Source organism: Neolamprologus brichardi, chromosome 3, assembly GCF_056152115.1.
Source record: "Neolamprologus brichardi isolate AB-2024 chromosome 3, ASM5615211v1, whole genome shotgun sequence".
NCBI classification, from domain to species: domain Eukaryota; kingdom Metazoa; phylum Chordata; class Actinopteri; order Cichliformes; family Cichlidae; genus Neolamprologus; species Neolamprologus brichardi.
The window spans coordinates 31,963,852-31,987,164 of NC_142106.1; the positions used below are offsets into that span (position 1 = coordinate 31,963,852).

At 40.3% G+C, this 23,313-nt stretch overlaps 1 protein-coding gene across 2 annotated transcripts in view; it reads right to left on the minus strand.

Moving 5' to 3' along the window:
• The window catches only part of poln (polymerase (DNA directed) nu), an 81,486-nt gene that overhangs the window by 23,462 nt on the left and 34,711 nt on the right, over positions 1 to 23,313 (minus strand). For both annotated transcript variants that reach the window (XM_087836724.1, XM_087836721.1), the window contains 2 exons: positions 10,430 to 10,487; positions 4,677 to 4,754 (listed from right to left, as the gene is read on the minus strand). In XM_087836724.1, coding sequence (XP_087692850.1) covers positions 4,677 to 4,754; positions 10,430 to 10,487 — 136 coding nt within the window. The remainder of the gene's footprint in view (positions 1 to 4,676; positions 4,755 to 10,429; positions 10,488 to 23,313) is intronic.

Below are 23,313 nucleotides of genomic sequence, written 5' to 3' on the forward strand. Positions count from 1 at the left end.
TTACTATAGTGATAGAGGCCAAAGGAAACAAATAGCGGTTTACTTTGCTACAATATTACTGAGAAAAAAACAGATGTAACCGACTACTTTATTAACTGCTCGCTAATGCAAATATCTAATCAATTTCATGGCAGCAACTCAGTGCATTTAGGTATGTTGACATGGTTGAGATCACCTGCTGAAGGTCAAACTGAGCATCAGAGTGAAGAAGAAAGGTGATTCAAGTGACTTTGATTGTAACCTGGTTGCTGTTGTCAGACAGGCTGGTCTGAGTATTTCAGAAACTGCTGATCTGCTGCGATTTTCCCACACAACCATCTCTACAGTTTACAGAGTATGGTCAGGAAAAAGAGAAAACATCCAGCGAGTGGCAGATCTTTGCATGAAAATTCCTTGTTTATGTCAAAGAAAAAAAGGCTGTTTTAATCTGATAGGACAGCAACGGTATCTGAATTATCATTTGTTACAACCAAGGTGTGCAGAAGAGCATCTGTCAGTGCACAACACACTGTAGTTTGAAGCAGATGGGCTACAGCAGCAGAAGACCACGCGCCACTCATGTCAGCTAAGAACAGGAAACTGAGGCTATACACACGGACTCACCAAAATCGGAACAATGGAAGATTTAAAAAAACATGCTGCCTTGTTGAACAAGAAGCAGCACAAGTGGAGGATTAAAACTTAAGGGCCCAACTTCAACGTACAGACTAACAATATGAAATACTCCTTGTGAGTTACAGTTGATTAGGGTTGCGGAGAGGTTTGCAGTAAGAACAAATCGACCAGCAAAGACAGGCCAAAGAAATCTATAGATATGAGCTAAAAGTTTAAGTCAACTGGGGAAGCATATAAGCCATGTGTTTCATGTTGTTCAAACCCAAGAGAACTCTGGGTCCTAAAAAACTGCAAATGCAGCCAGGGTTTATTCAAGAAAGAAAACAGTATCAGGATCAATAAAGGTAATCTCCCTGTAATCTGTTCAGCACTTTATTTCTTTCATCGTTTCTTTATTCTGATCAGCTTTGCTCTGTCTTCTTCTAATACTGTTCAGCTTCAGTTTGTGATAAAGAAATAAATGATTTTTTTAAACTGAGCTGCTGACTTTGAAGCTCAAAAGATAGATAAATGCAAACAAAGACATCACATTTCAGTGGTTCCACCAATGAAAAACTTCATCATTTTTACCACTTGTACTTAAAAAAACAGGCTTCAGAGACTTAAAGCCAAATTAAAGCCAGGGAACTAATAAATATGCTACATGAGCCATGTTTGGAGGTCAAGGTGAATTTGTTTCTCTAAAAACTTAACTTAAATTATAATTAAGTTAGCAGATTATGAGTCATGCCCACACACAGATGTGAACAAAGTCATGCAGTTAAAGGGCAGTAACCTGAAACACACTGGCTCATATCTACTATTGAATAAAATGGAAAAAACTGGGCCTTTGATCTCTAAAATGTCTGCTGATACTGTAAAAGAGCACATTATGCAACTGCTATTAACATTTTAATTCACCTTCAACTTTGTCATTCATCTGCTTGTTTGATAGTCAAACCATTTGAAAAGCTTCATAACATATTTGAATGAGGCTTTTTTAAAATTAAAATCTCTGATGAAAAGCTTGCAGGATGGCCAAAAGTATTGTTTTTTATCAACTTAGAAAGCTAAAGAAATTCAAATAAAACCAATCTCATTGCATGCTTTTAAGAAGGCTTGATGAGGGACGGAAGCCTGCCTTGTTCTCATCTTGGCTAGCTCCCTTTCTTCCTCACTCTGCAGCTCCCACACACCAGCAGACATCTCCCAACAGAAAACAAATGAGTTCAGAAATGTAAAAATAAACAATGACACATCAGATGCACACAGGTTGCTTTGGGAAAGCGAGGATATTCAAAATGTAGTACGAAGAACAGTTTGTTTATCTTAGGTAAAATGAGGGGGGTGGGGGGGGTGGGGGTGGGGGTAGGAATCAATAGACACACACAGACTAGAAATTAATATTCAGATACCTTCTGATGCGTCTCATTGAACTTTTTATAAGGACACAGGAAAGGAACAGCAGTTGCTTTCCTGTGTAAACACACACACGGATACACACACTGTACCAGTTCCAGTTTGGAAAGGACATCAGAGGACATGCAAGTGGCGGGGCTCTGCGAGGCCTCCCTCGGAGGGGTTGTTTCCATGGTAATCTTGCCTCTAAGTCCATGTTTTGGTGTGGGCATGTGTTGGCCTGCTGGCGCGAGCGTGTTAGAGCCTCCCTGCTCTTTGTGTATGTGTGGGATCCTCACTCTTACTCTGCTGCTGTCCTCATGCTAACCCTGTTTTATCTGTCTGGTTATGTAAGTGTGCCACACTGTCAGGACCAGCAGACACCCCGGCTTGCCACAAAGCTCTCCCAGACTGACAGTGTCCCGACTCTGCCCTATTTGCCTGCACAGCTACATCACCATTGCACCCAGGAGTGACCTTTTGATGCCAGCTGAGGTCATGTCAGCAAAAGAGGGCTGTTTGAGCTCACAGTTAGAAACTTCAGCTGAAGTATGGGACCTGAAGTCAGAACACTGATGCTGCAAATGTTTGTCAGAACATAAAAGAAGATCAGGGAAACTTGTGTAATGCTTTAGAGTCAGATCTTTGCAACATGCATTAATTGATAGGAGATTATATACCTGTTGATAAGAAACATGTATAATTAATGTATAATAAAAGATTTAACTAGGAAGGACTCTCTCTTTAGCTGCAGTAGCTATAAAAAAAAACACTTAGGTCAATAAGCACAGAGCTGAATACCAATAAATACATAAATAACGCATATAACAATTCTAATAAAGTAGCTTTAATTTGCATTCCTAAAAAGTCTATGAACTTTTGCCAGGTAATTCCTGAATCTAAATTCAGAAAAAACTGAGGTTATTGTACTCTGCCCTAAAATTCCAAGAAATATGGTATCTAATCAGATGCTTACTTTGGATAGCTTTACCTTGGTCTCCAGCCACACCGTGAGGAGCCTTGGAGTGATTTTATATGATATGTTGTTCAATGCACATATTAAACAAATATGAAGAGCTGCTTTCTTCCATTTGCACAATATCTCTAAATTTAGAAATATCCTATCTCAGAGTGACGCTGAAACACTAGTCCCATGAATTCTCATGATGCACTGAGTGTTTATTCTTCACTCAGCATATGTTTATGCAACACTCTGCATTTAAAGATGAATTATTATTCATCTGTGGCTCTTTTGTCCTGTCTTCCTCCCCTCACTCCTAACCGGTCACAGCAGATGGCTGCCCCTCTCTAAGTCTGTTTCTATTGGAGGTTTTTCCTTCCCACTGTCGCTTACTGTTTGCTCATAAAGGGTTTTTTAATTGTTGTGGGTTTCTCTGTATTATCTTATCTCTTATTGAAGGATCTTTACCTTACAGCAGCGGTCTCCAACCTTTTTTGTGCCACGGACCGGTTTATGCCCGACAATATTTTCACGGACCGGCCTTTAAGGTGTCGTGGATAAATGCAACAAAATAAAACTAGTACCGGTACCAAAACAAAGAAGATTTATTCATAACACACGTGAAAAGACCCAGGAAAACCGAGTTAACGCTAAAAACGATAACAAAATAACGCTGAAAACCGATAAAACCCCCGAAAACCATACATTTCACACCTGAGCCTCAACTCTCGCGGCCCGGTACCAAACGACTCACGGACCGGTACCGGTCCGAGGCCCGGGGGTTGGGGACCGCTGCCTTACAGTATAAAGTAGCTTGAGACAACTGTTGTTGTTTGGTGCTATTTAAATAAAACAGAATTAAACAAGTGATTTTGTCTAACAAGGGCTATATGATGCTATAATTAACACCTTATCGAGCATAATTAACACATAATAAATGCTGCTAATGTATGACAATTATCTTGTAAGTACCTACAATAGTGTTATTACAACTGACATTTATTACTGAGACCTTTCTTTTTATTAAGTGTTACTGAAAAGGCTTTAATTAGTCTTGTTTTACTCACATATCTCATTTTAATCTGGGCTGCTGTCAAAACAGATGTTCATACTCTTCCCAGTAGGCTAGGCTACAAAAGCAGAACTAATGTTGGCACTACTACGGTGCAGCAATTCTTCCACTCTCTTAGATGTAGTTACTGTCTGCCTCAACAGTAAATGCAAAGACATGCCTGAGCAGGTAATTTCTGTCGACTCGAGAATAAATGATGTGTCAAAACATGAGCAGTGATTAAACTGCTCATGTACTCTAAGTACGAGTACTGGAGACACCTTTGTGTCCAGAGCAACATTTGGTTATTCTGCACTGACAAAGTGCATTTAAAAAGATCCGATACACTGTATGAATCCAAAAATAAACAGACCTCTGGAATCAAAAACAAACACAGGAAGATAAAGATACCAAATGTCTCTATAATATCATTTTGCCTGCACTTAATTAGGTTGAATTACAAGTCGTTCCATGGTGTAGTCGTGTACACATCCACTGGCAAGTAAAAAGGCTGCTGGTTCAGTTCCAGCCAGAGACACAAATCCAATTTGGGGTTATGGCAGGAAGGGCATTTGGTATAGAACTTTTCTAAAACAAACGTGTGGTGCTACCTGCTGTGGGAACAAGAAAGGAGTCAAAAAGGTTATGTTTTGATACTTCCTATTTTCTCACCTGCAGCAAGAAACGTGCAGCCCTCCCGAGGAATGAACATGGCCCGAGGATGCACGGTCACCACCTCGTCTTCTTTTCCTTTGAGAACCAAACACAGGCGCTGAGGAATAACTCTGTAAATCATCATTTCCTGTTAAGCAAGAGATACTCCAAACTACAAATGCATAACTATATACAGGTTACAGCCTCTTGTCACTTGTCCTCAAGGCTGGATTCAAAACAGGTTTTTGCATTAAAAGTTGAAGGTGAACAAAACTTCTTGTCCAATTAACAAGAAAAAAATTATAATACATATTTCAAATGACTAATTATTGTTTTTCCAACTTAATACAATTTATTCATTTATGATAGGATATCACCACTAATTTAGCTTGTTAGTTCATTGTTATGGAGGTATAAAATTACCCTTATTAAATTAAATTAAAGTGAAATAAAATCTCTTCTGGATCCCACTTTTACTGCTCCCTGTATATTCTTATTTCCCCATAAACAGCTAATTTAATTACTTTTTAATGACCTCACATACTGCTATCTTAATTTATAAAAATGTAAATATAACATAGAAAGTTTAAATGCATACTGTATACAGATAGCTTGTTCTTAACTTACTCTTATCTGTGTTGTGATGTCGTTTATAGATATTTTAATGCGATAATACTGGCTTTAAATAAAAAAACTACTCAGTGAATGCCATCTGGTTTGGTTCACAGGTCTTTTATGGCTCAGTCACACTGGAATAAAAATAAAACTGCCGATTTATTACAAACAGACTGAATGTAATTGCCAACTTGACCCCAGTTAATACCAAACTGCTGGCAGACTGACTCCGTCTAGCTGCTGTTTTATTGTCACCTTCATGCACCAAAGTTGCTTTGAAGATGGCAACTGACTATGAGCGTCCGCAAACCAGGTTCCAGTCTTTGAAGCGACCATTTCAAAGGCAAGATAAGCCATAATCTTAGCTGTTTTGTGGTCTTAGTCACTGTTTTCCCCAGTGTGACTGTAACATTACTGGACCATTGATCCACTGAGTGTTAATGAAGGTTGTGCACTCTTTGTGCAATCAAAATGTCAGGAATTTAATAAATATTGATCAATATACTGTAAACCACACAGATGCTGAGCTTAATGCAAATGTCTTTGCCCGCTTTATCACTTCTCCGTCTTGTTAGAAATGCCATGGCTAACTGAATTCAAATTCATTTGACCCACCATACAGTGGGGCAAAAAAGTATTTAGTCAGCCACCGATTGTGCAAGTTCCCCCACTTAAAATGATGACAGAGGTCAGTAATTTGCACCAGAGGTACACTTCAACTGTGAGAGACAGAATGTGAAAAAAAAATCCATGAATTCACATGGTAGGATTTGTAAAGAATTTATTCGTAAATCAGGGTGGAAAATAAGTATTTGGTCACCTCAAACAAGGAAAATCCCTGGCTCTCACAGACCTGTAACGTCTTCTGTAAGAAGCTTTTCTGTCCCCCACTCGTTACCTGTATGAATGGCACCTGTTTGACCTCATCATCTGTATAAAAGACACCTGTCCACAGCCTCAACCAGTCAGACTCCAAACTCCGCCATGGCCAAGACCAAAGAGCTTTCGAAGGACACCAGGAAAAGAATTGTAGACCTGCACCAGACTGGGAAGAGTGAATCTACAATAGGCAAGCAGCTTGGTGTGAAAAAATCAACTGTGGGAGCAATCATCAGAAAATGGAAGACATACAAGACCACTGATAATCTCCCTCGATCTGGGGCTCCACACAAGATCTCATCCCGTGGGGTCAAAATGATCATGAGAACGGTGAGCAAAGATCCCAGAACCACACGGGGGGACCTGGTGAATGACCTGCAGAGAGCTGGGACCAAAGTAACAAAGGTCACCATCAGTAACACACTACAACGGCAGGGAATCAAATCCCGCAGTGCCAGACGTGTTCCGCTGCTGAAGCCAGTGCATGTCCAGGCCCGTCTGAAGTTTGCCAGAGAGCACATGGATGATACAGCAGAGGATTGGGAGAATGTCATGTGGTCAGATGAAACCAAAGTAGAACTTTTTGGTATAAACTCAACTCGTCGTGTTTGGAGGAAGAAGAATACTGAGTTGCATCCCAAGAACACCATACCTACTGTGAAGCATGGGGGTGGAAACATCATGCTATGGGGCTGTTTTTCTGCCAAGGGGACAGGACGACTGATCCGTGTTAAGGACAGAATGAATGGGGCCAAGTATCGTGAGATTTTGAGCCAAAACCTCCTTCCATCAGTGAGAACTTTGAAGATGAAACGAGGCTGGGTCTTCCAACATGACAATGATCCAAAACACACCGCCCGGGCAACAAAGGAGTGGCTCCGTAAGAAGCATTTGAAAGTCCTGGAGTGGCCTAGCCAGTCTCCAGACCTCAACCCCATAGAAAATCTGTGGCGGGAGTTGAAAGTCCGTGTTGCTCGGCGACAGCCCCAAAACATCACTGCTCTTGAGAAGATCTGCATGGAGGAATGGGCCAAAATACCAGCTACTGTGTGTGCAAACCTGGTAAAGACCTATAGTAAACGTTTGACCTCTGTTATTGCCAACAAAGGTTATGTTACAAAGTATTGAGTTGTATTTTTGTTATTGACCAAATACTTATTTTCCACCCTGATTTACGAATAAATTCTTTACAAATCCTACCATGTGAATTCATGGATTTTTTTTTCACATTCTGTCTCTCACAGTTGAAGTGTACCTCTGGTGCAAATTACTGACCTCTGTCATCATTTTAAGTGGGGGAACTTGCACAATCGGTGGCTGACTAAATACTTTTTTGCCCCACTGTATATATGTGTAGAATCCCAGTGTGTAATGTAGGGATATCTTTCTCAGCACATTTAAAACCATGAACAAAACTGAATGAAGAGTTTGTGGAGTATACAGAAAGAGACACTCAGAGGAAATGTAAGCAGGGGATTTAAAGGAGCAAGAAAAACACTTGTATCCGACTTAATAAAGGGTTAAGTTATGCTGCTGCAATACAGCAGGAACCCAATCAGGACCAGGCTATCACAGTGCTGAACTGAAGTGCTGACCTTTGTAAGGGAGAAATGACAACAATAACAGCCATCACACGGCCCACGTCAGCGTGATTAAAATGCCTGCACACACACACACAAATATCATAAACACAAACTGGGGCACTGCTATCCTTTGTGATTAGTGTCTCCACCTCACACCTCAAGTCACAAAGTGATAACTAATAGGAGAATGACAGAGGGAGGGAAGCAGGGATAGTGATGGAGCAAGAGCGCGGATGATATGAGGGATGTAGCAGAGGCTGAAGAGGATTTGATGACAAGGACCTTTGGGAGCCTGAGTGAGAGGGGAGCAGAGGTGCTGATGTTAGCACCTATGAATCACTCACACAGGAAGAAATAAAAAAGGCACTGAGAGGACAGAGATAAAGCAATAAAGCTGAGTGCAGCACCAATGGCTGTGACTGACAGCAGCGGTGTCTGTGTCAGTGGTCACGCCAACAGACGGACGGACTTGTTTTAATGTTTTATTCATCATCTTGTGTTTGGGACTCGCTGTCAGCCGGCTGATCTGGTAACTCTGAAGCAGGCAAGGATTAAACTGACTCTCCAGATACCAGATGACCTCATAAAAACAAGGAAATCCATCCTTAAATAGGAGCTGGTAATCTGTCACAAGCTCTTTGCATCGCAGTTGCATGAAACAAATGTTAGGTTGAGATGTTCAGTCAGAGACATTACAGAAGGGAGGCACAGCAATAAAGGAATGAAAAAGCAAATTGTGTTGTTGAGCTGACATACGCATTACAGCTTCAACTGTACGTCAATAGGTATCTGGATAAAGACTCAATCTTTGTAATTCAGCATCTGTACATTACCACAGAGGATTTTAATGTTGTAATAAGAGTATTTATTCTGATTCGGTTTCTACACTTTTATCACTTTGTGGGCCCTTAAATTAAAGTTATGGCTCTTTTCCCATTTGTTTAGACAGGGGCCTTGAAAACTGCCCAGAGACATCATCAAGTGCCAATCAGAGATTTACTGTACCTGAGTAAAAACAGATTACACTCGATTAATGTGTCGTGAGTATCTAATGTAGTTTATGGGATTTGGAATTTAACAAATCCAGTTCTTTAATAAATGATGGGTGTGAAACTAAGAATATATAAATATAAATGTAATGTAAAGAAATAATGTCTTAAAGGATTTAAGATAGATTCAACATCATTTTTAACATTTTAAGCTGCATTGATATGAAATGAAAAGCACTGATGAACCCTGTTCTGAACAGAGCTTCAACCTATAATCTATCTAAGTTTGCCATCATAGCCAAATTCTGTCATAGAGTAATTTTCCTGTAGAGTTGTCAAAAAACTTTCATGTAAACTGAAGACTCCTGCTGTTTTCATGCTGGCAGTGTGAAAGTATTTACCAAATATTATAGTGTGCAGCAAGGGAAAATCACAGTAATTAAAGCTTGGAGAAAGCCTGACAAGAACACTTACTGGAAAAATAATCAGGTCTAAAATTGCCAAGTGGATGCTTGTGTTCATATGGATCATGAAAGCAACACCACATGCAGAATGGAGATAAACTGGTTTTCTGTGTATGATACACTATACAAACCCAAGTTTGTATTTTTAGTAATAAATGCAACCTTAATAATGCATCCAGAGATGTTTGAATGAAAATGCACTCTAAGAAGGAAAACTATTTCACATTCTGGTCTGTTCATTTGAGGACCTTGGTGCTATAAGACACAGTTATGTGCAGAATTACACAAACACCCATCATTGGCATGAATGTCATGTTACGTTTGGGCTTTTAATGACTTCTTGGAAGTGCTCTTTTCCCAGGGTGGAATGATTGTGCAGCATACAACTTTAATGACTTGGTGCACAAGTTTGAATTTATTTCGATTTCTCTAATTCCCGCAGGGTCAAACGTATACCTTCTACAACTACAGCTACAACCCAAACACCTTCTGGAGAAGTGTTTTATGTGAGATGTGAAAAATATCCAGTCAGAATCAAGCCAGAAGCTTATTGATGGCTACCAAAAGTGTCTGGTGGGCGTGGAGAGGATATTTAATGAATTATCAGTGTAGAATGTATGCATAAATTTGAGCTTGTATATATTCTTTTCACCCTATGCAGCTATCTGAAAATCCAAAATAAATGTAAACTTGTGCACCCAACTCTTTTTAAAAGTCATTTAAGTTGTATCTGGTACTATCGTTGCACCCTGGAAAAGAGCAGTTCAAAGAAATCATTAAAAACCCAGATTTACCGCGACATTCATGCCCATGATGAATGGATGTAAACTTCTGAGCTGTACGTCCATAAAACTGATTATTATTATAATTAAAAAGCAACAAACTGCATTTTTAATTATCCACAGGCTGAAATCAGAAGTGTGCTACAGCTGCAGTCCTGAACTAACAAGCAAAACAAGAAGAGGCTACAGCAGGGGGGTAGTACACAAACATGTAGGAAACACATTCGACAGAGTTTGGTAAGAAGGCCTTTGCTGCTGCTGCTTTATCGTCCTTTGGGTTTTTTTTTTTTTTAACTTGTTCCAGCTTATTCTGCATGCTCCAAAGGAGGTCCTCCTCACTCTCTAACATACACTTGCACTGCACTTCCAATGCATCATTGTCACTCTCTGAGGTGTGTGGGAGGGCTTTTTGCTCTCTCTCTCTATTATAATAAGTGTGTGTGTGTGTGTGTAGCATACCTTGGATGTACTGCTTCTTGGTGATTTGAAGTGGCTGCCTTGGCAGGGCCTGGAAGTTCTAGTTTAGGAGAAGACATACTGTGTAAGTCAGATGGAGTTAACTCTCGACCTGTAACAGTGTCTCATTATTCCGGGTCTCCCTGTTCCTCTAAATTATTCTCTGAAGAACCCTGAATAAGATGATCTAACTATACCTATGAAGGAAAGGTCAGAGTGCACAGACACTTGGAGCGTGCTTATTAAAGCTACAAAGAAGACACAAGGTAGACAAGTAGTGCCTTTAGTCTGTAGTACTTTTGATGTTGTGTTTTTAGGGAGTATGTCAGAAATCTTCTTTTCAAAGTCTTTAAAGGAAGAGTAAAAAGAGTCCAAATCAAAGTAGCAGACTTCCAAAAAGATTCCCAGACTTTTAGTTTCAAGTTTAGATTGAGCTACTATGAAATTGGATCCTACATTTTCCACAAAGTTAACTGGGAGCATATTTTGTTAGGTTATATTTTGCCAGTTATACTTTCCAACTGGTAATGGTTTGATTTTGGCTTTGATTTAATTGTTGTTTTTATTCTTTAGTGTTCCAGTTTTCTGCCATGTTTGCCGTGAGTCGTCTTTGTCTGCATGTAGTAATCTTGTAGGTTGTTTCTTGTTCTTGGTTTTACTTCCTGGTTGATTGCCTTGATTAGCTTCACCTGTGTCTAGTTTACCTCTAATTTAGACTCTTCTATTTGTCTTCAGTGTATAAACAGTCCTGCCTTATTCTTTGTCTTTATCTTGCTATCATTTGTGTCATCTGTTATGACTTTCCATGTTTATTACCGCTATGTGTTTTGAATTTTACAGCTTTTTGTTCACCTACAGTTACTTTTTCTGAACTGTGGGCATCAGTATCAATAATTCTTGCTTTTAGTTTTACTCGAAATTTTTGCTGTGTATTTGGGTCCTTGGGACTTTTTTTCTGTGACAAATGCTTGTTGTAAAAAAAATGTATAGCCTAGGCTTGGTTTCTCAGATTTGGTTTCTCAGACTTCAAATATAGCCACACCTTTAACGGATGCTGTACTTCAGGAAAATCATGGTTGCAGATGTCTTTATAGGGTTAGGGTTACGTCTAGCTTCTCAAACAAGTGTTACCTTTGCATCCTGTTGACGCCGTGTTGTTAAAGACTAAGCCTGGATGTAAGGATTAATGTCACACTCACAATGATGTTAATGTGACTGGCTGACTGTTTTCATTAGCCCTCCAACTAAATGTTGACATTTTGTTGATGCTACAGTGGAAAAAAGTTGAGCATTTAACCTGATGAAGGTCAGATGGCCTGAGATGTTGTAATTTATTAAATAAATCAGTAACAAGCAAAGTGGTGTCTGGAAGTTACATTTGATAAAATTTCTAAAAACATTTGCATAATATTCATGTGCCGCATGTCGTGCTGTCTGGTTAATGTAGTGTTTAACCTTCTGGACTCAATAGACGGGACAGCACGTACAAATCACAGGCTCGCTGAATTGAAAAACGTGAACTTCAAACAACATAGCAGTTTTAATCCCAACAGTGCAGTTATGTGGATTTTATTAACAGTTTGATGCATGTGAGTTCTATGCCATAAAACAAGATTGAAGCCAACAAAATAACCATGCTTATGCTAACTACACATCTTTTTGTAAACGAAACATAAGCTTTTTAGAGATTTTATGATGTGAAAATTACAGCGTTAAACCATGTAAAACAATGCATAACCAAAATCTGAATCATACTTACATGTTATATTTTAGATCATCTCAATATACATTTGGACTTTAGGTTTTTGCTTTACTTTAATACTGCATTTGGTAGCAATACTTGGTGCTGCTCTTCTAGATTGTGGAGTAGGATTAGGGGTTTGCACATATGATGACTTTGACCTCAGAGGGTTAAACCTAGATTTGCTTCCAGGATGCCTAACCTGCACCAACAAAACACAAAAAATTAAGCAACTTGTTGTAAATAACTAAAATATAAATTTGTAATTTTAAGGTTGGGCAGGATGGAAAGCTGCATCAGGAGCCTGATATTGCAGTGAATGCAGGCGAGTCCTTGAGTGTCCTTGTCTTTCTCTGCACCACATCACACCACCTCATTTTTATTCCTATAATTCGATGACTTGCAGAAATCCTGCGTAGCATTTATATACTGCTGGCTGCTTTGTTTGGCTAAGATAACAAAAAAGCTGAACACCAACTCGACTCACCTGCCAACACTACAGAAGTTTTCAGAGACACATTTTAAAAGAGGAAGAGCCCGATTATCACTGGGCTCTTAGCCCACCCTGCATCCGCCCACTGAGTAACATAAGACACCGTCGATACACACACACACACATACACGCAAAATTACACATATAGAGGACGGTTTTTTAGCCTGAAGAAGGATGAAACAGGACAGGATGATTTCCCCAGCATGCATGCATATAGTTTAATGGAGGGAGTAAAAAAGCAGGTTCAGACTCAGCACTTCCTTTTTAATCCCCGTTAATCCCACTGTACTCACCCTGTGAAATATACCTGCACAAACAGCACAGGGTCTGGGTGTGTATATGTGTGTGTGTGTGTGTGTGTGTGTGTGTGTGTGTGTGTGTGTACGAGTAGGGTGCTTGGATGTTAAAGGTTATTATCAAGGACGAGCAGGACTCCTTGCACAGAAGCACACAAAAACATTCACACACAAGATAGGTTAGCATGGAGAAGGAGGCACGCAAAGTAAAACACACACTAACTGAAGCAAACGCATGTTTCCGGTCATGGTCAGAGTCAGTGTTCGATTTGACCCTGTAATGAGCGTGTGCGAATGTTAAACACAGAGAAAAAAACTGCTGCCTGCTCATGCCACTAATTAATTATTTAGTAGAGGTAGGGAGAGAGATGGGGGGAGGACTGCAGTGCCAGAGAGTGGGCAGTGGAAAGAATACATTAGAAGCTGGGCAGACACCAGTGAAACACACACACACACACACACGCTACGAGATACGTGACCTGGAGTGTGTATTTGTGTTGGAGTAAATGGGAAAAGGTGCAAGTAATTAGAAACATGTGTCTGCTATGTGGGTACATTGTCCTGATGTGACATGCAGTGTGTCGGGTATGACTGCTCAGCTTTCCCATCAGACATTATTGCATAGTACCGTGATGGCAGCATAAATCAACACACACACAAACACACACACACAATACAAATTACAGAAACTAGTGGAGATGCTAATTTTTTTCTAAGGTACACTTAGAGTTTTTCTTCATTTTTCTGTTAGTGCAACACCTCATAAAGACAGCAAACAGACAGAGAAGATTTCCATATGAATGCAAATGTAAAGACTGCATTTCTACTTTATTCTATGCTTTGAAGAGCTTTTCTAACATCAAACACACACAAATGCTCCAATGGATGCTTCGGGGATAATCTAGGGTTCAAAATCTTGCCCAAGGACACTTTAACAACCACAGTAGAGGAGTTAAAGATCAAAACACCGCCCTTCTGACTGGTGGATGACTGGCTCTACCTCCTGCAGCCACAGCCATCCTTGATAATTCGCACCTGTTGTGTCACATTTATCGATAACAGCTTTTCTCGCTGTTGTCATTTTGTCAAAAGAAATGCTGCTTTTTTTTTTTTTTTTACAATCAAACCGACTGGATGGTCTTGAAGAGCAAGTTAAACCTGAGCCTGCTAAAGAGGTGATAGAAAAACAAAAGAAAGCAAAGACACAAGAAAATCAAAGAGATAGAAAAGGCAGGAAAAAGAGCGGGGCGGAGATCAGGAGATAAAAGATAGATAAAAGAGAAAAAGACGAACAGAGACAGAGAGAATCAAAGAATTTCAGGAAGGTGCAGGAAGGCTATAGTACATGCGTCACTGCAGCTGAAGAGAGCGGATGAATGAGAAATTGTAAAATATAAAAGAGTCCAGGTCAGCTTCCTCTGCTCACTGCTGACTGTACAGTTTGGAAGAGATGCTCAAACGTATTTATAGACAGTCACCTTCCCCAGCTCTGGTCAGTACATATCATCCATCAATACACACATACACTTACATGGTTTATGCACAGTTACGCTTGAAACACGTAACATAATCATAACGTATAAATAACAATGCGCCTGTTATTAAACTCAGATACTGCAATTACCTAAGTACATTCATGTGTGCCAAAGAAACTGATTAAACATTTTACGACAGGATGATGAAATGTTGCTCTGTATTCGACGTGATGGGAGAGCAACTCCCGCTGATGGCATCACCTAATGGAGAAAAGCTTTCACTGCATCTGGCTACCTTGCACTTAAATATAACTTAGAATGTGAATACAGACACACACCTGCTCTGCATGTGGTCTAAGTCATTATCACCCTTACTGTGTCACGAGGGATGGAGATGCAGTTCATTAGCAGACGCTGTAGGAGTCAGACTGAGAGTGCGCGCTCTCGCACCTTCCTTCTAATGTATTCTGCCTTCAGATTGTTTATGATTCACAGCTGAAGCACAGGCGTGCAGCAGCACAGCCACAACAGGTATACAACAACAAGCTCATGTATGTACAGCTAAATGCACAGACACACAAACACAGCGGAGACACATTAGCGTTGGCACAGGAAGGGCTGTGTTAAAAAGAGGCTGTGTTGGTTCCTTTCCTCATCACATCACTGTGTGTGAATTATACAGAACTGACACACATACTACTGCTGCACACCTACAACACACACATTAAATATTCTGGTTTGTTGGTCTCACACACGCATATACACACTTGTAGGAAATAAATCTGTACTATCAACTCCCAAACAGACCAACATGCTTTGCTGTGTTTTCCCTCCTGGGCTCATTGACTACGATTGAGCCACTTAATCATCCAGATGTTTGTATTTTTGAGTTGTCTTTCCACCACTGGCACTGTGCACAACATCATTTTTTATTCAACATTACAACCCAGACTTGGTATTCTTCATTTCCTCCTCATGTCTTAAGCTGGAATGGCCTGAATATGAAGCTGAAAGTGGCCCCTATTGGTCCTTCACTGGAGTCTGCATGGATCCCTGAAGGGACCACACAATGACACTGGCAGCTAAAGCATCTGTTAGCACAGCTGAACTGTGTTATTAAACTAAATGTGCCTGAAATATAATAATGATGGCTTAGTTAAACCTCTAAAAGTAAACAAACCAACAAGAGATTTTAACTATACCGTCCTACCACGATAGCCATGTTGATGATGTCATCAAGCTAGAGCTGCTCAATTAATCGAATTTTAATCACGATTACGATCTGGGCTTTCAACGATCATTAAAAATGACTGAGCCGATTATTAGCCCCTCCCTCGTGCTTTACTCTCGCGCTGCTCCGTGTGGCAAATCGAGCGCACCTCTCAGCATTTCGAACACGTGTCACAACAATTAAGAGCAGCGGTCTCCAACCTTTTTTGCGCCACTGACCGGTTTATGCCCGACAATATTTTCATGGACCGGTCTTTAAGGTGTCGCGGATAAATGCAACAAAATAAAACTAGTACCGGTACCGAAAAAAAGAAAATTTATTCATAACACACGTGAAAAGACCAAGGAAAACCGAGTAAACGATAAAAACGATAACAAAATAACGCTGAAAACCGATAAAAACCCTGAAAACTATACATTTCACACCTGAGCCTCAACTCTTGCGGCCCGGTACAAAACGACTCACGAACCGGTACCGGTCCGAGGCCCGGGGGTTGGGGACCGCTGATTAAGAGGACCCGAGGGAAGCTCGGAAAGCTAAGCAGAAGTTATTTGGAGAGGAGAGTGACTGTTGTTGGTTGAAAAGAGAGGTAAAAAAAACTTCAGTGGTGTGGAAACATTATGGGTTCGCGGAGTCAGACGTGGATCAAGTAGACATAGTGTGTAAACTTTGCTACAGTGTCGTAGCTGCACCACAGAGCAACACTGCAAAGTTCACTAAACATGTTTACATTTTTCATTTATTTTTAATATTGCAAACATTTGCACTGTTATCAGTATTTGCACACTATTTTATATTATTTTTTGACAATCTTTAAAGTCATTATTCAATACATTGTTATTGTTAAATAAATATCGTCAAATAATCGAGATCTCAATTTCAGTGAAAATAATCGTGATTATGATTTTTGCCATAATCGAGCAGCCCTACATCAAGCTGTGCCTGTTTGCATGGCAGCAGCTGCAAGCATGGAGCTTACAGGTGGGGAGGAGGAGGAGGAGGTGCTCATAAAGAAGACCGGTGCGACGTCAGTCATATGGAGCTGGTTTGTGATTAAGCAGATGGATGTTGAGCAGAAAAATATCATCTGCAAATTCTGCTGGGCGACAGTAAAAGCGAATACAAGAAATTTGTTTTAACACCTCAAAACGAAGCACATTTTGGAATATGAGGAAAACCAAAAACTGCACCTTCCACAAATGCCAGGTCAGTCAAGTGGAAAGAAAAAAGTGGCCCTAAACACCAGCAGACTGATATTTTCCAAGCTTTTTCCAAAGGCACTCCGTATGAGCAAATGAATCAGCGGTGGATATCACAAATGCCATTACCGTGTACTTATGGTTTTTACAGTGGAGAAAAGCAGCTTTAAGAATATGATTAAGACACTCAATCCATGTTACGAGGTACCTGGCCGCAAACATTTTAGCCGAACTGAAATGTGTAATTTAAAAAAAAAGTTTTGCACAATAAATGTTCTTAAAATGGCATCTTTTTTGAAGTGTGTTCATTCTTCTGCAATGTATCTGGTATGCAAGTATGTTCAGTCATTTTGACATATATATACATATATAGAAGAAAAGAATATATCAGGATATATATCGTTACCGCACATGCTTCAAATTATACTGCAATATGGATTTTAGGCCTAATAAAAGGGAAATATTTGGGAGGGTATTTTGTTCTATTGATCAATCATGTTTCAGCAGGTTCCAGGAGATAAATAATCCCTGTGGTAAACCAGAGGGAATGTATTTACCAAAATCTAGTCTTAAGTTATGCCTAATGATAACCAAGTTTTTAAATATTTTTTTATGTTTATCTGCATTTATTCGTGGAATACGTCACACATCAGATATCCACCAACTGGACAGCCTAGCTACATCAGAAACCCGACATAAAGCTGATTGGCTACAAGAATCAATCTAAGTGATTTATTGAATCTAGACATTCAGGCCACACTTTTAGGAGTAGAACTGGTTCATACCAGAGTAAATTCAGTATTCACACAAAAAACCTGATCAGAATCATGTATGAGAAATCCTTTAAAGTGTATTTTTGCCTGTCTTCTTATTGGTTAATTGGACCTTAACACCTCATTCTGGCTTCTGTAATTTCCCACTTTATTTGATCTTCAAACAAAATAGGTTCATAAAGACCTCTTGAGCTGGAATTACAGCTCTGTGTATGTTATACCATATATTCATTTGTATCAGGTTAATGCAGTAATTTACTACATAACAAGCATGTGATTTTTAAGTGATCAGCTCAAAATGAAGTGATTTCGACTTCTATGAGTGGCCTGGCACTAACTACACACAGATTGTGGGTGCAAATTGAATGAGGGGTTCACTAAAAATTTGCCCTGCACTTCCATGCACGTAAATCTGGCCCACAGCGAGCCAGAGTGCGAGTCTCAGAGGAGGGGTGCCTTGTTAAACAGATGGGGACGACTGAATCACGCTCGTGTGGGGCAATTTAATCACACAGTAGCGATGTCATGAATCACTGCAGAACACACGCACACATTAAAATACGCAGGCGTGTTTGTGCACACACATGCCTGCTACGTGCAAGCACAAACATGCTGAGACACAGTAACACTGCAACAAATACACATTCACCAGAATCCATCTGCTCAACATGAGGAGAAAAGCAAACTCCTAAAAATAAGACCCATCCAGTGGATACTGTGGAGATCAGGGAAATTATTTTGCTGCTATGGTTCATAATCATCATCATTACCATTGCATTAATAATTAATATTGATATTGTATTCAGATGTTTAAACATATTGGCACCCAATTAGCCTTTATTACAGGTGCAGTTATAACCACTTTAAACTGTTAAGTTAAATCTATAATCTTAAATGTTTATATGCAGATTATATTGCATTATAAAAGAAAGGCCTAACTCTGTACACTCTGTGCCAAAGTAGACAGGAAGCGCAGGCTTTTGCAGAGCGTGCTTGTGAAAGTGAAAGTTACTTTGAGGAGTTGTTGGGAGGATGCTATTTGAATAACCAGGTTATTCATTGTTATCTTTTATTCATTGATATCCTTTTTATTAAGCTTTGAAGTAGTGGCATTCATTTATAGCATTTATTCAATATATTATATCTATAGTTTTAGTAAACTGCTAACACATTTGAGAGTGGCCTCTGTCTGACTGTGAGCGTTAGTGGGTGAGGTGAGAGGTGACACAGAGTGTCGATTGAGGTCAGGGCACACATACACACACACACACACACACACACACACACACACACACACACACCTGCATACACTGTAGGTAGGCTATGTTCTAGTTGAGAGTTCAGATATTTGCTGTCACTGCATTTTTGTGCGTGCAGAATTGTTAAGTTTGTTGCAGAAGCAGGGTTTGAGGTTTTGGAGAAGCGAGGGCGAGACTAGCCACCGGAAGCACCTGGCGCGGAGGCGAAGAAGATGCTCTTTTGAACTTTGTCAAAATCGTTAACGAAACGTTTGTGGTTTTGAAACCTATGTATCTATTGTATCTGTTTGACGTTGAAGGGGCGTCATTAAATTTAAGCCCTAATGGTATAAAACATCTGCTTGTGTATTGTTAGTTAGAGATCAAGGCTGTCTGCGTACAGTGGTCTCTCCACGCGTGTATTCATTAAAATCATCGTTTGACTTCACCCGGCCGGATCGGTGTTGTTATTGAATTGAAATGAGGTGATGGACAGAGGGGTAAATAAAGTTTATTGTATTTTTAAGTTATTTCTCTTAGACTGCAAGTTTACAAGTAACATGTGAAGCCATGCTACTCTTCCTATCTGTTCTAATTTCCAGGCATTTACTGGCATTGCTGGATTCTCCAAATTTAATTTTTTCCTTACAGTGCTGTTTTTCAATATGTAGGATCAACAATGAGGTGTCATAATGGCTGTGTGAGGCAGGCAGGAATGGACCCAAAATGCAGGACTCACAGAGATGAAATCTAAACTCAAGAAACTAAAAATCGGAAAATACTAGAAACTAAACTAAACAGACAGACTGGCAGAACACACAACATTGAGGGAGATCACGACAAGGAGCAGAGGAAGAGGCGGACATTAAATACACAAGACAAATGAGGGAACAGACCACAGGTGGGAACACAGCTGAACATAGTCTAAGTAACGAGACAGGGAACCAAAACAGAACCTGCTGAACACAGGAGTAAAACAGTAAAACCTTGGCGACCGTGGCTCAGGGGGTTGGGAAGCGTATCTGTAACCGGAAGGTCGCCGGTTCGATCCCCGGGCTCTCTGTCCTGGTCGTTGTGTCCTTGGGCAAGACACTTCACCTACCGCCTACTGGTGTTGGCCAGAGGGGCCGATGCCACGATATGGCAGCGTCGCTTCTGTCAGTCTGCCCCAGGGCAGCTGTGGCTACAACTGTAGCTTGCCTCCACCAGTGTGTGAATGTGAGAGTGAATGAATAATGGCATTGTAAAGCGCTTTGGGTGCCTTGAAAAGCGCTATATAAATCCAATCCATTATTATTATTATTATTAAAACACATTTAGAGGAAGACTGACTAAATACAGGGAAGAGAGGGAGCGAGAGACACACAGATTATTTATGTTTATACCTTGGGCTCCTGCCAATCCTAGATTCTCTGATACTGGCCTAGTGAGAGCTGGTCATTCTTGCTAATAAACCGTACGTAGGATTACATAAGACAGAACAAGGGTGAGAGAGCGAGAGACAGGACTTACCAGACAGGACAGGCCACACAGAAACATGAGCGGGAAACAGACAAATTAACATGGAGACAAGACCGACTTCAAAGAGAGCTACTACTGCAGGATGCTAGACACAGGAGGAGCGGGAATGAGGACAGGAAGCCTAAGGCTAGATAACAAACTGAGACCTGGGAATACAAACATAGATCAAAACTGTAACAATTAAACTAGGACCTTCACCTCAGAATATTAAATAAACCAGAATCAAGTCTACAACAGAAAACACTGGCGTATTTTCACCTAGTTCACAACTTTTATCTGAACCAAACCAAACCAAGATAAAAATAAATGAGCTAAAAAAAAGTTCAAAATGCAGCGCTCCTAAACAGAAAGTGAAAGCAGTCCCCAGGCTGACAGACTGCTGATTTATCCAGCCTCTGGTCGTTGTGTGAAGGCATCAGTGGCATCAGACAGAATGGCAGTATCTGACAGCCTGAGATGAGAACACTGTTGGCAGTTCCCATGATGATTGACAAGCTCCATAAAATTTGAGCACATACACACGTACGTATGATATCGATTAGAACATTTTAGGTGACTTCCTTCAGTTATCACATTCACAAGATTTTAAAAAAACTTGACCTCCGAGATCGAGGTCACTGAGACTCAAACTCGTCCAAGATTGTTGGTAGATACACTATCATAATCCTACATCACGTTGTTCCAGTTATTGCTTTATACCGTCTGCCTGCCCGGTGCGGTGACGGAAATGCACCATCAGTCTTTTATGAGTCAAAGTGTGATGATTTGCTGGTACCTCTTTTTGTTGGTTAACTAAATGCACAGACAGAGACAAAGACAAAGAAGAGGATGGGTTGCAATACAGCCTGCTATAATTTCAAGTTAAATAAAATAATAGAGGTGTGTAGTAGTATATGCAAAAAAACGTATCCCTGCATGTTTGGCTTTGTGTTTTCAACCACTCTGGTGTCAGCAAAGAACATCATGCACACTTCAGTGAAGTGCTGGTTCAGCCTTGAGAGAGCTGCCTGTGCAAAACACTTAACGACTGAATGCAGAGCGGTCTTAAACAAAGGTTAAACTGCTTGACAAGCCCTGAAGGAAACTTAGTTGGCACTATGGGAACAGACACGGCTGCACAGTCTTAACACCAAATACACAACATCAATAATGCAGCACTTTTCTAATGAATCATCAATTTCGACTGAGATAGATTGCATCATATAATTGTACCCGAGACACTGGATTGATTAGGTTATGATGTGAGGAGGTAAATGTGCACAATCTGTTAGGGGGCGAAAAAAAGTAATGTTTACTTTGAAATTTAAGAAACCATTACTTTGAAGTCTCTGAGCAAACAACAGGGGAAAAAAAACAAAAAAAAAAAAGAAAAATGGAAGCAGAACAGAGTGTTTACATCTTTCTTTTGCCCTGGATCTGCATGAGTAAGTGAGCATGTTTGATGCATTTGTGGGTGCCACGAGTGTATAAATTTTAAAAACTCATAAAAGTCTTTGAAAAAGAAGAGGGGACACAAAAAGGCAGCTGATACAGTGCAGAGTAGATTCAATCAGAACTATGGTTTCCTCTCTTAGAGCTGAAACCAGCAAGACCAAGGGTAAGGAAGGGGATGGAGGGGGTGGGATTTGTCTTCTTTGGTTTCACCATGTTAAAAATGATTAATCTAAGGGGACGAGTACATGCGGGAAAGAGCCTTAGACAGAAGCAAAGCGAGAACAAGAAAGAGAAAGATGTGGATAGAAGAGCCACTTGGAGACTATAAATGACAAAGAAAACATACTTAAACAACAAGGGAGCAGGAATAAGAGGACCAGGAGAGTCATAACAAATGAGAGAAGGAAAGACATGGCACAGACACGGGAGAAGCACTGAGGCTCAAACATATTTTTGCTTTCAGCAGATAAAAACAGACGAGCCAACTTGTCTCTCCAGCAAGACTCACTTCTCGCTGCGCTTTAAACTCAGCACCAGTTTCATAGCTGTCCTGCTTTCATTCAGGCGCCCCTTTGTTACTGCAGACAGCTTTCACTGTGATTGAACCCACAACAGATGAAAGCGAAACCCCCTCTGCAACGCTCCTCATTTGAATATGTATGTGTGTGCAGAGCGGAGAGTGGCAGAGCAACTTCTTTTTCTACCTTAAACACCAACTACAAGCTGAACCTTTTTCCACTAAAAGCAGTGGGATGTGACGTGTTAATGATCACTGAGCGAGTCTTCAATTAACACCCAGCACATTCTGCTCTCCAGTATGATGAGAATAATAATGAGCTGACTTAAATTATGCCAGAATAAGTTTGACTCTGGAGGGTTGAAGTTTCTTCCTTCTTGCTCTCTGATGGAGAAAGATTCTTATTTCAAACCTAGCAGCACAATTTATCACCATGCTCTGCTACAGACTACCTGACATTTTAAGAAAGATGAAAAAGATATTTTATATTAACTCATATCTGCACCTATTTCTATGTGTAACATCAAATAGGGTTACCCAGACTATTTAGATCTGCATTGCTAGAGGAACTAGTATAAGATAGTTGATCTCAACCATCAGTGTGACGTGTACACGGGCACTGGGAGCAGGTGGAGGTATGCTCTGGAGAGAAGAGGAAATCAGCAAAAAGCGAGACAGAATACATGTATGAATGAGAAGGAGACGGTTGGAAAGGTGAAGAAGCAAGGAGTAAAGGTACTGAAGATGGATGAGCTTAAATACCTGGGGTCTACCATCCAAAGCAAGAGGGACGGCTCAGGCTGAACAGTTTGGAGACAAAGAGAAGCAAGGCGGAGATGGTTTGGACATGTGCAGAGGAGGGATAGTTGATATATTGGGCAAAGGATGTTGAAGATGGAGCTTCCAGACAACAAGAAAACCACAAAGTGGATTCATGGATGTAGGAGGACATGTAGAGGGGGATGCTAG